We start from the raw sequence: 15,836 nt of genomic DNA, 5'->3' as shown, positions 1-15,836 counted from the left end.
CAATTTATAAAGCTATGTCTTTGCTTTCTGTCTAGTTCATACATTTATCAGACAAAAAATGTTTAACTCTTCATAGTGTTGTCCTGATATTACCAGAAACAAAGAATGTAAACCATTTAAAACACAAAGGAGCCTACTTAATCTAATGGGTTTGATCATTTGCATTCAACTCAGTCTTGTTTTTTATTTTTTTTTCTTACTACAGTCCACTATCAATTTCATCTCTGGAAACAGACCAACCCATGTTGTGAATTCTCTGCTTCAACAGCCCTTAGAATTTATCCATATTTAATCCTTCCATTAAATAGTGCTGCCTACATTCCTTTTTCCTTTTCACATTGATAGAATAACCATTTTCTGCTCTATTTGCTAATGAAACTAAATCCTCTGGTTGGCCTTTGCAGTTTTTTGTTAGGCACTAGGCTGATGGGTTTACTGAGGTATGTTTTGAGCCTCACTACATTCATAAAATCTTCCTCAATGTGCTGGCTACTGCATGCATCTGCTTCATTGATATTTCTATCCCGATTCTCCATACTGTTCTTCAACAGCTTTCTGGATGATCTTTTCAATTAGACGACAGTCTTGAGATTTTGTTTTCCCAAGAAGAATTATGTAACGTTTATACTGAGTCATATTTGCCATCTGCTGACCCAACCACATAAACAATACAAATTCTTAAAGACCCGAGTCTTTCCTTAGTATCTGCTTCTAATCTAATTTTTCACAAATATGCAGGTTTATGCACATAGTCCTGCCCTATGGTTAGTTCTTCATGGAATACTGGCACCTCTTCAGAGGCTCTCAGCAAACTCGAAGAAATCGGTTCATGAAGAGCACGCAGAGGATACATGTGAGAAGGTGTTTATCAAGCAATGCATGTGATTGCACACAAAGTGAAAAGCAAGTGAGAAATACGGGAAAATTATGGCTATCTTAACCTCAAGAGGCTTCAGAATGCAGGGGTTTTCTTAGTTTATGCCTAACTTTATTGGAACTAGTTAATGCTCAAGTGGCCGGTAACAAGATACAACTTTTTAGGCAAGCTTTAAATTACTGTTTTCCTCTGTGACTCTGCTGAGAGACAAAGGACTTAAGTCCTAATTCATGTGATTATACATTTGTTTATTTAAACCATAATAAAACATTTGTGATCACAGAACCAGGCCTTAAAATTACTATTTATACCAGACTCTTTCAATCAGAAAGACTGTAGTTATAGAATCTCTCCACCTAATAATTTTATGCATGTGCTCAATTCTGTGTCCTGCTGACAATATTAGAGAAGACATAATTTCAGGTCCTGAAAATGCCAAACTACGTAAATTACATTTTACATAGCTAAAATATACTTTGCTGTGGACAACTATATTGGAATGAGGTCTCCATAAATTTTGTTATCCTTTGTAAGAGAAAATCAGACTCCAGAAAGAAATTTTTATTTGTTTTTAAGATATTAAAAAATTTTAATTAGCTAATAAAAACAAACAAACACCAGTAAAAGTGTTACTGACAGCGACTAAAACAAATAATTTGTGAAATCAACACGAATCTTTCCACTGCCTTAAATACGGTATATCTGGAGTAATAAACACTCTCTAAAAACATAACATTAAAATCCTTGTTATTTTGCCATTACTGGGCTTTACCTCTGGTGAGCACAGTTCATGGGAGAATGCCACTGATGCCAGTGAGGGAACAGTAAGGGATGATAATTTGCCTGTTGTACCTATGGTTTTACCTACTCAAATTACAAAACTGAAACGGGAACCCAGGGCTGTAATTTGGGTTTCACATGTGCACAGTGTCAAACAGTGCATTTTTCAAGGATGTGCCTATGGGTTGGTCAGCACCGAGTATTTTCAGCGCAGCTTCAAAAAACCCTGTATCCACAAGCAATGATTAATTCTGGTGTCCGGAAAAGTCGTACAATGTAAAAGGTCTCTGTAACAGAACCAGGAGCTCCAGAAGGAATGACTGGGTGTGATACCAAATATATTCAGCTATACCTCCCGTCCTTGGAAGTACTGAAAAGGCACGATCCTGGCGTGTGGCGGTGCCAGCAGTCCTGCCTGCCCGACTCCCTCCTGACCTCCGCGGAGCCCGGGTTTTCCTTTTTGCCTACATCGTTTCGCTCAAGGAAGCCGGCTGGTGTGTCCGTGCGGAGCGTCCTGCTGCGTCCCCGGATGGGGAGGAATCCTCGCTCGAGCCACCTCCTCGCACACACGCACGCACACACACAACACACGGGCACAGCACCGTGATCCCACCAACCCCGTCCGCACCTGCTGCCAATTCGGCCCGGGACGAGTGTCCCTCAGCGCCCGCCCTTCGCTCCCGGGGCTCCTCGGCGAGGCTGCCCCGCATCCTCACCCTCAGGCACCGCTGGCCCGGCACCGGGTGCCTCCCGTCCCCTTCCGCAGCGCGGGGAGGCGCCGCCGAGCGCTCGCTGCCGCCGCGGGGGGCGCGGCCCATGCACCTGGCGGGGCGGGCGGCGCTCCCGGCTCCGCAGTGGGGCGCGGGCCGGGCGGGGCCAGCGGGGCGGAGGAGCGGGGTCCGCGGATCGCCGGGACCGCCGGGGCGGGCGGAGGGGACGCCGCGCCCGGGCAGCCACTGGGAGCGCGCCAGGCGCGTCTCCCCAGCAACGGGCCTGGCAAGGCAGGGCTGCGTCTCCTCCCTCCCTCCCTTCGGCCGCCCTTCCCCGTTTTCGTGCACCCGCCTGCCCTCCCGCCCGTCCGTGAGGGTCGTTATCCTCGTCAGCCCGGCAGGGCACGGCGGCTGACACTGCCCGCTTCCCCCGCCCCATCCTCCGGGCCGGGGCTGTGTGTGCATGGCAGTGTGGGGGAGGTTCTTTATTGGCCTCGTCCTCCATCCCTCCCTCCCGCCGCCCCCCTTCACCTTCCACACTCCACCCAGAAATGATCCAGTAAAACTAGGAGGAGGTGGTTCTCCTCCTCCCTCCTGCTGCTGCTCCTGCTGGTCTGGAAGGGACTGCAGGAATCTCTGCTGTGCTCTGCTCTGAGGCAGGGTCTGGGGAGGGGAGGTCGTTCTGTGGAGGGAGGGGGCCGCTGTGGCCGGGGGTGCAGCTCTCTCGCGGGGGGCTGCTTGGTTTCCGACCATGGGGAAGGATCAGGAACTGCTGGAAGCTGCTCGCACTGGGAATGTGGCTTTGGTGGAGAAACTCCTCTCTGGGAGGAAAGGAGGGATCCTGGGCAGTGGATCTGGAGCTATCCCCTTATCCAGCTTATTGAGGTAGGGACATCGTTTCCCATCAGCTGCTGGGGTTATTAACCTCTTCTTCTGTATCATCATCATCATTATCGCCCCTCTCATCTTCATTTCCATTCCGGTATCCTTCATAGTAACAATAAATCGTTCACTCTCTCGCCAAGTACAAGCGTGCCAGTGTTTAAAGTCACAGGCAGTCATTTTCTTAATACAGTGGTACTGAATTTCCTGCCTTCAATGCGTCTGTAAGGTCCGTGTGTTCATTCTGTTACTAGCTGTGGTGCAGAACTTACATTTCGACTGCTGTGCTAATATGTACAATGTATTGATTAACCTTCCTTTGATATTTCCATCTTCAAATTGCTCCTTGTAATCACATATGGAAGTGTTTATCATAGACAAGGCATTGCATTGTGGAATTCTGTGTAAAAAGATGTAGCTTCACCCCATACCCTCACCCGTAGTTGCAACCCTCACTTGCAGAAGAAATTAGGCATGCCATGGTAATGAGCCTACAAAACAAAAGGAATTTTTTTTTTTTTTTTATTTTGGTGGGAGATAGATCATCAAGGCCGAGGAGGTGTAAAACTTAGGGAGCAGGTTAGGGAGCAGCATTACTTTCAAGGTACCTGGGTTTAGTGGAGTGAAAGTGGGTTACTGGCCATATTGGGTGAAAGGGCTTAACTTTAGTCATTATTATCTCATGCAATCTACAGCATAGCTTTGATGTTAAGTTTCATCATGCTCTTAAGTCAGAGCATTGTCACAATCATTTATGACATCTGGTATTCAAATCAGAGAAGGTCTGCAGCATACAGTCCGATGCTAGTGTTCAACACTACATTAGGCATAGCGAAAGAGGACAAAATGAACCAAAACACTGTTGACCTAGAATTTGAATAAATTGGGAGTTTGGTTTGATTTTTAATTGGTAAAGAAAGAAAGGCCTAGTGCAACGGAAATGGATTTAAATGAAAATATATTTGTGATTCTATTGCCAGTGCCTTCCATGTTTTTATATTATCTCTGTGTTCCCTGTCAGGGAAACTTTAGTTTTAACCGTCTAAATTATATCTGTTTAAACTCTGTTATAAAGTCTTGCTATTTTGAAGCTGGGTTTAGTGCTGTAAACAACAACAGTTCAGATATTCAAGTTTACCAAAGTTCTGTGGCGTCCCAGTTCAATTAGGTATTGCACCATTGTTGAATTACTAACCCATTGACCAAAATCAAAACACACCATGTGATTGCTTTTTGTACTGTACTCAAATAGGCTGCTTAGCAAGGAGTATGTCAGATAGTTGGTTGAATTTAAAATATGAGTCTTCTTAAAATGTGATAACCGTTTTTCTAAGTACAGAAGTAAGTTCACTTCAGTACAATGACTAGTCATTTATAATTTAGTTCTACTGCATGATTTGTGTAGTGACTTTCTTCAAGGCTAGTGCTTATGCTATATTCCTGCACTGTTACTTTCATGTTGTGTATCGTAAGATCTGTATATCCAGAGGGAGCATATTTGCTTGTGCTTTCCTTTCTTTATTAAACAGCAGTGGTTTACGTTGTGTGTATGGAACACATGTGTTTTGTGTATACAGATGGGTCACGACAGTCATTGTTTGTTACTCAGAATTTAAGTATTTTAGGTTGTAAAGTCAACTGGCTTTTTTTTTTTTTCCCCAGAAGTGCGCTTGGCTTAAAGAGAAGTAAAGCAAAATAAAACATGTAGCATTATATTTATGATATTTCTTACAAATGTTGTAAAGAATGTCTGTGTCTTCTGTTAACGTAACTTCAGAAATTAAAAGTGAGCTTTTCGCTATGCTGCATACAGCTGTATGCTAAAGTATTTCTAATTTAGAGAGAATTCAAAATTCAGTAATGGATTGATGCACAAATGTTCACAGTCTAGCACACTATTCAACATAATGCCTTTGAGAGGGTTCACCAGGAGTGCTCAAAGTAGAAAACACTATGCATTATAATATTTGTTTACAAGAAAAAATTATATGTGCCAAGTGTTTTAACATACCTTCATTTGGGACATATTCCATGATCTAACTGATGCCATTAATGATGAATTAAGTCTAGAATGACATGCAAGATTAGGGTTAGATCTATCTTGGTACGGGACACATGGAAACAAAGTGAGGTCCTGAATACTAATGTCTTGATCCTGTTTAGGAACTCAACACTTGCTGAAAATAGCAAAGTTGTAGAAGAACCATAAATGTGGAGTATAAAAGTTTGCATTTGAGGTTGGAGGGGTTCTGAAGAAGAAGATTCTTCAGTCTTCCATTGAAGAAGCTTACTGGTAGAGCTATACTGGTATTTTTGCATGCAGTTTATTAGAATAAAAACTGATTTTTAAAGTTGTAATAAAAAGAAAGCAATAGAAAAAATACAGGGACATATTTTTATTCATTTTATGTAATATTTAGGAGTCATTGTGTTTGACAGTATCTCCTGCTGGTTGTAATTATTTCTCAGTTTCTAAAATGGTCCCCCAGAACTTTGTGTATCCCATCGTGGTAGAATGGTCCATGTTGCTTTTTCTTTCTCCTTTTAGCAGTGCTGTTTCTAGCATTAGGTTGGGAAAGTCCAACTCTTTCAGGATACAAATGGACTTACACTGTGCCCGATACATTGGTTTAAGTAGTAGTAGTACTTTTTCCCCTTGGATTTCTTCAAAGGCCTGGAGACAACTCAGTTTTTGTGGCTGAACTCTCCATGGCAAGATGCCTTTTTTGGTGGAAACTGTCTTTGCAGTAATGATGTGCCTTGTGAATGAAGTGTAACATTCATGAATTGGCAAATGCACGTTGATTGTTATCTGAACCAAGGAAAAAACTACCTGACCTCTGATGTCCTATTTACATTTTTATAATAACATTTTTTTCTGACTTAGAGTGTTTTATGGTCTTTGGGGGGAAAATAGGGCAAATCTTTGTATGGTTCTGTAGTTGGACCTATTAATTGATGATAATTGCAGACTAAATTATCTAATTTTTAAGGGCTGACTTCTAACTCCTAAGTCATTATATTAAATTATTACGGCAGTTCAGGAAAACAGCTTTGTTCCAGAAGGCTATTTAAGCATATGTATAAATGTATGAATGAATTCCTGTGAGGATTTAAACACATGCTTAGAGTATGTGCTAAAAGCATAAAAATGATATATGCTTAATTAAGACATCATAGGCACACAGATATCTGTAATAGTCACAATATAATGCCTCATGCCCAAATTGATTTACCTAAAACAATGACAACAAATCAGTGATGTTTGACTGTGTGAACTCTGTAACTTGTTTCAGTTCAGAAGAAGCATTGAAGGGCTCTGGGTCAGTCTGTGCTCCCCTACCTCCATACTTTGTTCTGTAGTATAAAGATTGTGGGTGAATATACTGAAGGTGAATTCCTCAGGTGTGAAAGTCAGCATAAGGCATTGCAACCTCCTAGAGCAAGAAACCTAAGTAAACACCTGGCATAGCGTAATTTAGTTGCTTAAACCTGGGTACCTAATGGTATTTTAGATGCCCATGAGTTTCTGAGGCATCTGGTTGGACTGATGGACTTCAACAAAGAGCCATGAACTGAAAAGTTACATCTAAATTCTAGGTATGATACACAATGACGTCTAAAACTCTGTTACGTCTGTGTTGCCTACAGTCTCCAACCCCAAACATATTAGTGCAGGGCTGGGATCTTTTGCTATGAAATGAGGATATTTTGAGATGCCTTATAAAACAGAGTTTAGAAGATGGAAGTGTAAGTTATTTTCTCTGTTTCTTCTGGGATTCCAGTGTCTGGAACTGTATATGTTAGTATATTAACTATGCTTCATATTAAAAAAAAAAAAGTTTTTTAAGTTTAGAATTAGATTTTTTTTTTCTAGATTGCAAAGAGAATTTTCACATATTTTTACACAATCTCACTGGCTTTTATATTATTTCAGTGTAAACACAAAGACTTGACAGTAAAATCCCACAGTCCTCTAACAGAATGTGTCATTCAATTCTTGTATCCCAAATCCTTAAATGTACATTGAAAGATTTAACACATAAAAAGAGTGAAGTGTTTCTAACAAAACCTGTTTTTTTTTTTTTTACTTAATTTGATTACCTGTGTATACATAACATGTTTTTATTGATCAACCAGTTTTTCGTTGTTGGACAAAGACAGGCTTCATTTCTTTCAAAGGGTTATTGGTAAAAGTAACTTTGAAGGTTTTAATGTATCTCAGAGACCTTATCTCATTTTGCCATGTGCAGTCATGTACATGCCTGTTTGCCCTACTAATATGTTACAAGCTGAAGAATGGATAGTTCTTGATTATATGCTAATTTTTAGTCTTTATAAATTGTACATGTTAAAAGAGCTTTGGATTTTTAACAGGACTGTGGGATTGAATATTAATTAATGTGCACTGGCACACATAGTAGGGGAGGTTGAATTGGCCCTTCTTTGCTCTTTGTTGGCTGCTGCCATTACACAGCATGGGAGGGCGGAGCAGCCGGCCTGGAGCTGGTTTTTTCCTCCTCTACACTTGGCAGACTGTGGCAGGGAATGGCTCCATTCTTTGCTTAGCCTTACTTAGCACAGCTACACCATGTATAGGCCTGGCCCAAGTTATTTCTCCTCAAAAGTATAAGAAACGCGGCAAGCAGATTGTCAGTCTGTGAGTTGCAATCTGTTTCCTCATCTGTTTCTCAGAGCAGTGTCTTGCTTGTAGCAAAGCTACAGTTTAGCCTGATGGCCTCAGTGCACGCTGACAACCACACCGATCCTCTTCTGTCCTTGTGCAGAGCCCTCTGATTCATTCAACTTGCTTTGCAAAAACAGATCACCCTCGGATATGGCTTGTAGAGCAGAAAGTATTTAAAATGTTGGAATGCTTTATGAAGCTTTACTTAAGTTTTAAAAAGTTTTTTCATCTTATAATTTAAATAGCAAACGGGTCACCTTATCGACAAAATTAAGGCAACTAGTTCTGTTCTTCATTACGAATAGCATTGTTTAAAGTAAGGGAAAGTTTCTTGGGTTGATTTTATAAGGAGATTGTATTATGTGAGACTGGAAGTGACAGGATTCTGGGCTCATATAATTCTGAGGTCACTTGTTTCTGTATTAGAAGGTATTTATTTCAGACAACCAGCACAGATAATAAAAATATTTGTTACATAGTTCAGTGGGGCATCTGGTTAGTCTATCTCAATTCCTCTGTTACTAATTTTAGTTACATTACTTTTAGTTAATAAGTGGAGGGGTTTGTAATGATGTCCTAAGTAGAGGATTCCCAGATTCCCCAGTTAACCTTCTTTAGAGTAGGAAACTTAAGTTTTCAGGACAATACTTAGTTTATGCTGTTTGGTATTAGTGATAGTTTATTGCTGCCTTTACTCTGCATGTTTGCCCTTTCAAATGAAGGAGCTTCTCTTAACCTTCATTTTGTCATTTTCTACTTTTCTGAGACTTATTTTTATTCTCATTTTCGATAAATGCTTTCAGTCAAAGTTAAGACAACATTTTATCTATGGAATTCCGTAGATTTCTTTGCAAGTTTGAAGTATTTACAATATGTAATTTAGCGATATAGCAGTATCCAGGACATCTGGTAGATGGTTGAGGGCAAGGAATTTGCAAAGTCTAAGTAGTGAATCATCCCTAGGAGTTGAGAGTGATGCTGGATTCAAAGCTCTGTAGTTAATCTCTGTGGATAAACTTCTCACTTCTCCGTACTCCAGAAATTGTTTTCTGAGTGTTGTTCAAGTGTATGTTCTATTACTTTTCTAATATATTAGAGTAAATGCAAAAAATGACCAGCAAGAACACTAAATCTAGGCTAAAATCTTCCAACTTCATATTTATCTGCCCATACATAGGATCAAGATATGGTAACAGCACTAGGAGGACTGCTGGAGCTTATGATGGAGTCAGGCAGACTAGTATGCGAAATTTTACAAACATGTTAAAAAGGAGAAGGTAAGGAAAAACCTTCAGGAAGTTGAAGTGTCTGTAACTTAAAACATTTCTTTTAGAATTATTAGCCACTTCATGGCTACTGTCGAACTCCACAGAGGAACCTATAAATGCATTGTGTTCACCACCTTCTTTTCCCTCTTGTCTAACATTTCTGATTTTAGTGGTTCAGTAATTCAATGGAATCAATGCTGCTTTATATATATTAAAATTGACATATGACATTGCTATTTTTATGTGGTGATGTTATAGCAGAACTAAGGGGAATTAAATAAAATGGAGAATTATGTTATCTGAAAGGTCTGCTATCTTGCGAAGGTTGAAAAATGTTACGAGGAGCAAATACAGATACTTTTAGGACAAGCATTTTCATAGTGCATTAATGATCCGAAACATAGCCATGTTTCTAAAAATTTACAGTAGATTCTTTTATTTGCCTCAGTTTCAGTTTATGTGGGTATTCATGGGTGAACTGTTAAGGAATGCTTAGAGCTCTTGGCCATTTTCTTATTGTCCTGATGTAGGCACTAGTTGAAGCATCCTGTAAACTGCTTTGATTTTTGCTACTGCTATATAAACCCTAAGGAACAGTGTAATGTAGAGTGCAGTTACAGTTCCTTTCCTTCAGCAAGCTTAGCCTGCTCATCTGGAGAGGTGACATATACAAGAGTTTCACATCTGGAATTCCCTTCTGCCAAGGAATTTCTCTGCTGGTCACTTCCAGTCAGACTACACATCCTAATCCTATACTGATACTTCAAGGTAAAATATTTTCACAGCTTTTAATGTTAATTGTGTAAGGCATAGTAAGCAGTGTTAATTTCTGCCTACTGATATGACATTTTCATGTACATGGACCCTTTTGGGAAATAGGGAATAGAATTTCTTTTGAACTTTATAGCCTTTGCGGGAAGACTTTTTTACTTTTACTTACTTTTTCCTGATGACAGTATTTTCAGTATGATCACGTTAAGAAGTGATACAACAAGTGTTCTGCACGTCACTAAACATCTATGAGTTTCTAATAACGTACAGGTATCTACTGTAAGAAAGATTCTGTGAGATTTAATTCCAAGAGGTTATGCTTTTATTAAAATCTTCCGACCCTGTTTCCTATATATTGTACATACATTTTCTGAAGACAGAAGAAATGCTAGAAACGACATCTTTAGTGCAATTTAGTTCCACTTTAAAACACGCAGTGGCTGTTATGTTTCTCTAGGTGTTGGTGTCAGTGCTAGGTGTCTAAGTTCCCATTATAGCCAATGGTCAATACTCAGTACAGTCAGGGAGGATACAGAGTGATTGAGCTCACCCCAAAAGTAAGTACTGAATGATTTTATTTCAAACTAAAACTCATCCCTAATTTAAATATTTTTGTAGGTAAACATTGAAGAACAGGAAAACAATTCTAATTGAAGGTATATGTAGAATATATAAAAATGACCACTTATATAGCAGGGTTGAAACAAAATTTGGGTATCTTTCTTTCCTTCCATGTTTTAGAGCTGATTCGGATTAATTTAGAAGCAGTAGACGTTAGGTACTGATCAGATAATTAATAGATTAGCTGGTCAAGAGGCAGAATCCCTGAGAGTTGGAGATACATGAAAATTACTTAAAGTGCATGATGTTGTATCACATGAGTTTTGCTGAAAATGCATCAAGTATAAAAGAAAGAAAGAAATTAGAAAACAGTAGCTGGAGTTGCAACTAGTGAGGGATGGGAAAGGCAAATATAAATGTATTGACAGCAAAATAAATTGTGAACCCCAGTGTTCACTGGGGCGGGAGACCTAGTGACAAACTCATGGAAAAGGCAAGGACTGATGGCCTTTTCTCTTTGTTTTTTTTTAATGGTAAAGTTTGACTTGCCAGGTTCTTGAGCCTGCTAGGAAAATTTTTGTGGCAATGAGACATTGCCCACAGTAGAGGAAGCTTAGGGGAACACTTAAATTCAAGGGACCAGTGTTACTGCGAGACCACTGTGAATTTTTGGAAGATCATGCCAAACTTGGGAAGTTCCTGATGACTGAAAAGAGAAAATGTCATGGCCGCATTCAAAAAGAGCATAAGGAAGGTTCTGGGATCATCATGCTCATCCTAGGGAAAGTTACAGAGCATAGCCTCATGGATGGAATTTCTACTTGCATGAAGGATAAGAATGTGATTGGGAACAGCCATTGTGAATTTACTAAGCCTAAATCATGCCTGACCAACCTTAATTGCTTTCTACAGTGAGGTAACTGCCTCTGTGGACACAGGGGAAACTGTGAGTGGTATTTTACTTTAGAGCAGTGTCAGTGAAAATGGTAAGCTATGGACTGAATAAGAGGATGATAAGATGGGTTGAAACTTGGCTGGATTGCATGGCTGTGAGGGGTTGTGATCAACAGTAAAAAACCCAGCTGTTGGTGTATACTAGAGGGTTTTCTCAGGATACAAGGGCCAGTATTGATGGTAATATATCAAGTACAGCAGGTTTGTAGATTACACCAAATTGGTGAGAAACAATTCATATGAAGAATTGCTGTAAGAAGGGACAGGCTGGAAAAATGGCCTCATTGGAGCCTCGTGAAATTCAGCCAAAGACATTGTGTAGTCTTTTAGCAGGAAGCGAATATCCACTTGCACCAGCATGGACCCTTATGCTGGAGTGGGACAATTTTTGTGTTTAGCCATTACAAAACCACAAATATCACACTTAGTCTTTGAGTTTACACATCAGTAACTCCTTTGTCCTGTAAGAATGATGTGATTGGTGTGTGGATTTTCCCCTAATCCTTCATAGCCTGGACAAATGCTGAAATAGGTTAAGTTGTAAAGTATTCATGTTGTCACAGTATGATAAGTGTCCAGGAAATAGATGCTTTTTGGAGAAGGTAAGAAAAAAAATTAGTTTTGTAAATCAGAATTGGGAACAACTTTTGGACTAGGTGTTTTCCCTCTGCATATTGCTTGAATTTCAGACCTTCATGATATAACTTTCTAGTGTCATTATTACTGGTAGTTCTGAAAATTAACTCTTGAGTTTCGTGTTCATTTAATGACTTGGGTCATTATGTCGGGGTCATTGTTTTCTTTTTTTAAGTGTCACTAGATTATCAATAGTGGATTTCCATGTCTAGGTTATATTTGCAAATTACCCCCCCAACATATTAATATTAGCAGTTCGACCCCATAATCTCAATTACGTCATTGGTAAGGTTTCCTAAGAACATAATTTACACTTATTTTTAGTTTTTCGTTTTCTCGAGTAATTATTTATCCACTTCCATATCCTCCTTGTCATCTGTATAGTTAATTTGTCGGAATATGCTCATAAGTGATTTGCAATCACTCTCCTTCCTGTTTTGTGCACATTTGTGGCAGAGCAGTCTCTTGTATAACCAAGTGGTAATGACCTGCCAGGGATCTTATCCCAGAATGTGCACAAGTAACGTTTCAGAGAACCAAATATTTAATTTGTGGAAATAAAGCATACAGCATGTATTATATGTATATGTTACAAATCTGTTGGTTGCCTGTCATGACAGTTAAATCTATCCCCTCTATTTTTACTTTCATATACTCTATGTAAGCCTTGATTTCAGAAGCACAGGAGTCATGACATAAGCAGAAAATGAAGCCTCTAAAAGTGTGGGATAGGCATGTGTTCTGCATGAGGAGATGTGGGTAGAAGACAGGTGGAGCAAGAGAAATCTGAATCGAGGTATTTGGAGTGTTTTGGCAAGTAGGCTGTATATAGAAGTCTGAAAAGGCTGGAATGCTAGAAATAGTTGGTAAAGGATATAAATATTGAGGCGAGGAATAAGAACTGGGACTGATTGACCAGGGAGGTTAGCACTGCCAAGGAGAGTGAGGCAAGTTCAGGAGATAAACTACAAGGCACAAGGCAGAATAAAGACAAATTCATTCATGAGAATAAAGCGAAAATGTATGTGCACTGAAATATAATTTTCATTCAAAGCCTGACATTTTCGTATTTCCCTAGTACAACAAAGATTTGTGAAATGCATTTACAAACTGTCATTTTCTATTAGTGTTAAAATAAACCACGATAATAGCGGTTAATAAAGTACCACTAGTCATTCCATTAGTTTAAGCGGAAGAAGTTGTTGTGATAAGTGTCTAAAGTTTTGCCAAGATGACACTACATGGTGAAATTTCAGGAGTCTAGTTTGCTTTCTTGTTAATGATAAAAATAAGGTTGCTAGTGCAGTTTTTATTTAGCCCCCTGAATGTAGGCATTGCATGTTTTTTTTTAATGACACAGTCGTGTAGTCTTTTTTTTTCCAAGGTTTTTACCTCAGTTGTGGCCCAGGATATACAGTGCTCATTAAATAAGCAGTTATTCAGCATTTATTACTTACTATTCAGTATTTAGCCCCGAGCGTTATTTACTGCACACAATTCAAACTCTTCTCTGGAAAAAGAATGATTCATTTTCCTCCTGGGCTTTTTTTTTGGGTGGTGTTTGTCACTATGGTATCTGACTGCTTCACAGAATTAATGAGTTTACTGTCCTAGTACTTCTGTGACTGGGTAGGGGTTTTTAATATCTACACTTCACAAATGCTGACTGAAGCACAGTTAGATAATGACAAGAAGTATGAACTGACTTGGTGTTTCTTCATTTTTCACACTATGAATTTTCACAGTTATTAATAATATTAATATTATTAATATGGCTAGTGTAAAATCATAGGAGTGGCTCTTGATCAGAAAGAATATCTGTCTAGCAAAGTACTCTTTCCAGTTTTGACTGGGAGTTAAGAGCCTGGTCTTGGAAGAATATAATAGCAAAACAAGCATATAGCAAGTAACACTTTCTCCAGTGTACTCTCACAGCTTTTAACAATTTACAGCAGATGTATTGTCTTTGTATTTAATACCTCCGGTGGATTTTTCTTCCTTGCATGTGTTCAATTGGTCTTTGAAGCAATGCAAATGTTTAGCATTCATAGCATTTCACAGCGTGGGTTTCACTTCTTAATGAAGTATTATTTGAAGAACATTCTCTATAAATTAAGTAGCATTTTATACGTTTAAATTGATAAAAATCAGTTCAGATCTTCACAAGTTTGTTTCTGAAGTACAGAGATGAATAGAATTCAGTTATGGGGTGCAGCATTAAGCTGCTGTTCAACTGATTTAATAAATACCAATGCACCTTTTAATACCTTTGATTTTCAAAAAGAATACAGTTCTTATTCTGTCATCCCCATTTTAGGGGATAGGCCTTCAACATATAGGATACATAATAGGAAATCATGTGATTAAGAAGGCTAATTCATATTTGTAAGCAGGATGACTTAGCACCAGAACTTTAATCCTTGCGTTGCTAAAAATTACGTAGAATTTGAGGTGCTGGAGGATATTTTTTTCCTTTTTTTTTTTTTTTTTCTTTTCAGCAAGTAATGATATGAATTTAAACAAGATTCCCTTTACATTACCTGAAACAGCAAAGGTGAGGCAAGAAAAATCAAACTTTAATTGTTGAAAGTAGTGTGTGAAGATGAAATGAAACAGCTCTTTGTAGGGGAAGGATGTTATTTTCCTCTCTTCTCTTGTGGGAAACAGTTATTGTGGAAAGAGCAAGGTCATTACCCAGTGATATTTCCTCTTATGCCCTAGAAAGATAGTTGAGGCATGAATGGGATGTGTATCGTTTCCCCACTTAAACTGGTGAACCAGAATCAATGAGTTACTTCAGGAGTAAATGCAGCCATTCCTGGTCCAACAGTACTGTGTTGGTACTGTTTAACCAAAACAGAAAAGCTTCAACATTGAGCCTCTATGTCTCTGTCATTCAAGGAAAAACCAGTTATGTAGGTCTAAATGGCATAAAAAGAGTAAAAGCAACATAAATCTTGTCCTGTGTCTCCAATGCAGAAATAGTTCTTGCTATAACATGAACTGTTGCAACGTTGGCATCTCGTTCTCTTGCCTTAAAGCTCACCTGATTGTAACAGGGCACAGACTGAGGAGACAAGTTTTGAGAAAAGCAAGTGAGGTTGCTAAGAAGTGTCTGCTTTTTAAAATGCCAAGGGAGCATCCTCCTTGTTAGGCTGCCTACTTCAGTAGAGAACCTCCAGGGAATAAATCAGCTAATTATGATGGTGGTAAAAGACAAACAGAGCTTTCTTTCCCTTCCGTCAGTAACTAAATATTGTTACCATAGAATTTTTTCTCATCACCATCCCTCCTTTTTTCTAGTATAACTATGATACCCAGCTTGAAAATGGGGAGAAAAATTAGGATGTGAAGAATCCAGAGGTTGCTTATGCCAGCCTTGAAAAAGAGAATCTTGCTGCGGATACTCACCCTAAGGCTAGGGAGTCCATTATTGGGAGGGGAGGGGGAAGATCTAAGTTAATGCTTTTGGAGAATACAGAAGGCACTAGGTTTGAAAACAGTGTGGAAAAAATTGGACATAATCAGAGCAGAATTCATTGGGTAGCTTGAAAGAACAGACACAGTGCTGGTCAAAAGTGTAAGATCAGGGATTTTTAAGCATAAGATGGATTTGAAAAGTGGAGCATGATAATTTCTGGACAGAGAGGTAGAGATCCACTTTCAGAACCTTCCTCAAACAGTGATGAAAACTAAGAAGAGATGTGTAT

The 15,836-nt window shown here is 39.1% G+C and overlaps 1 protein-coding gene across 1 annotated transcript in view; it reads left to right on the top strand.

Moving 5' to 3' along the window:
* Positions 1 to 2,673: 2,673 nt before the first annotated feature.
* Positions 2,674 to 15,836, top strand: part of LOC114058422 (ankyrin repeat and sterile alpha motif domain-containing protein 1B-like) — a 105,659-nt gene continuing 92,496 nt past the window's right edge. Inside the window, exon 1 of the mRNA XM_027885770.1 lies at positions 2,674 to 3,252. Coding sequence (XP_027741571.1) covers positions 3,119 to 3,252 — 134 coding nt within the window. The 5' untranslated portion in view covers positions 2,674 to 3,118. The remainder of the gene's footprint in view (positions 3,253 to 15,836) is intronic.

Source organism: Empidonax traillii, unplaced genomic scaffold (assembly GCF_003031625.1).
Source record: "Empidonax traillii isolate 1590-97213 ecotype Southwest subspecies unplaced genomic scaffold, ASM303162v1 scaffold172:size1107868, whole genome shotgun sequence".
Classification (NCBI taxonomy): Eukaryota; Metazoa; Chordata; class Aves; order Passeriformes; family Tyrannidae; genus Empidonax; species Empidonax traillii.
This window is presented reverse-complemented; position numbering and strand designations above follow the sequence as displayed.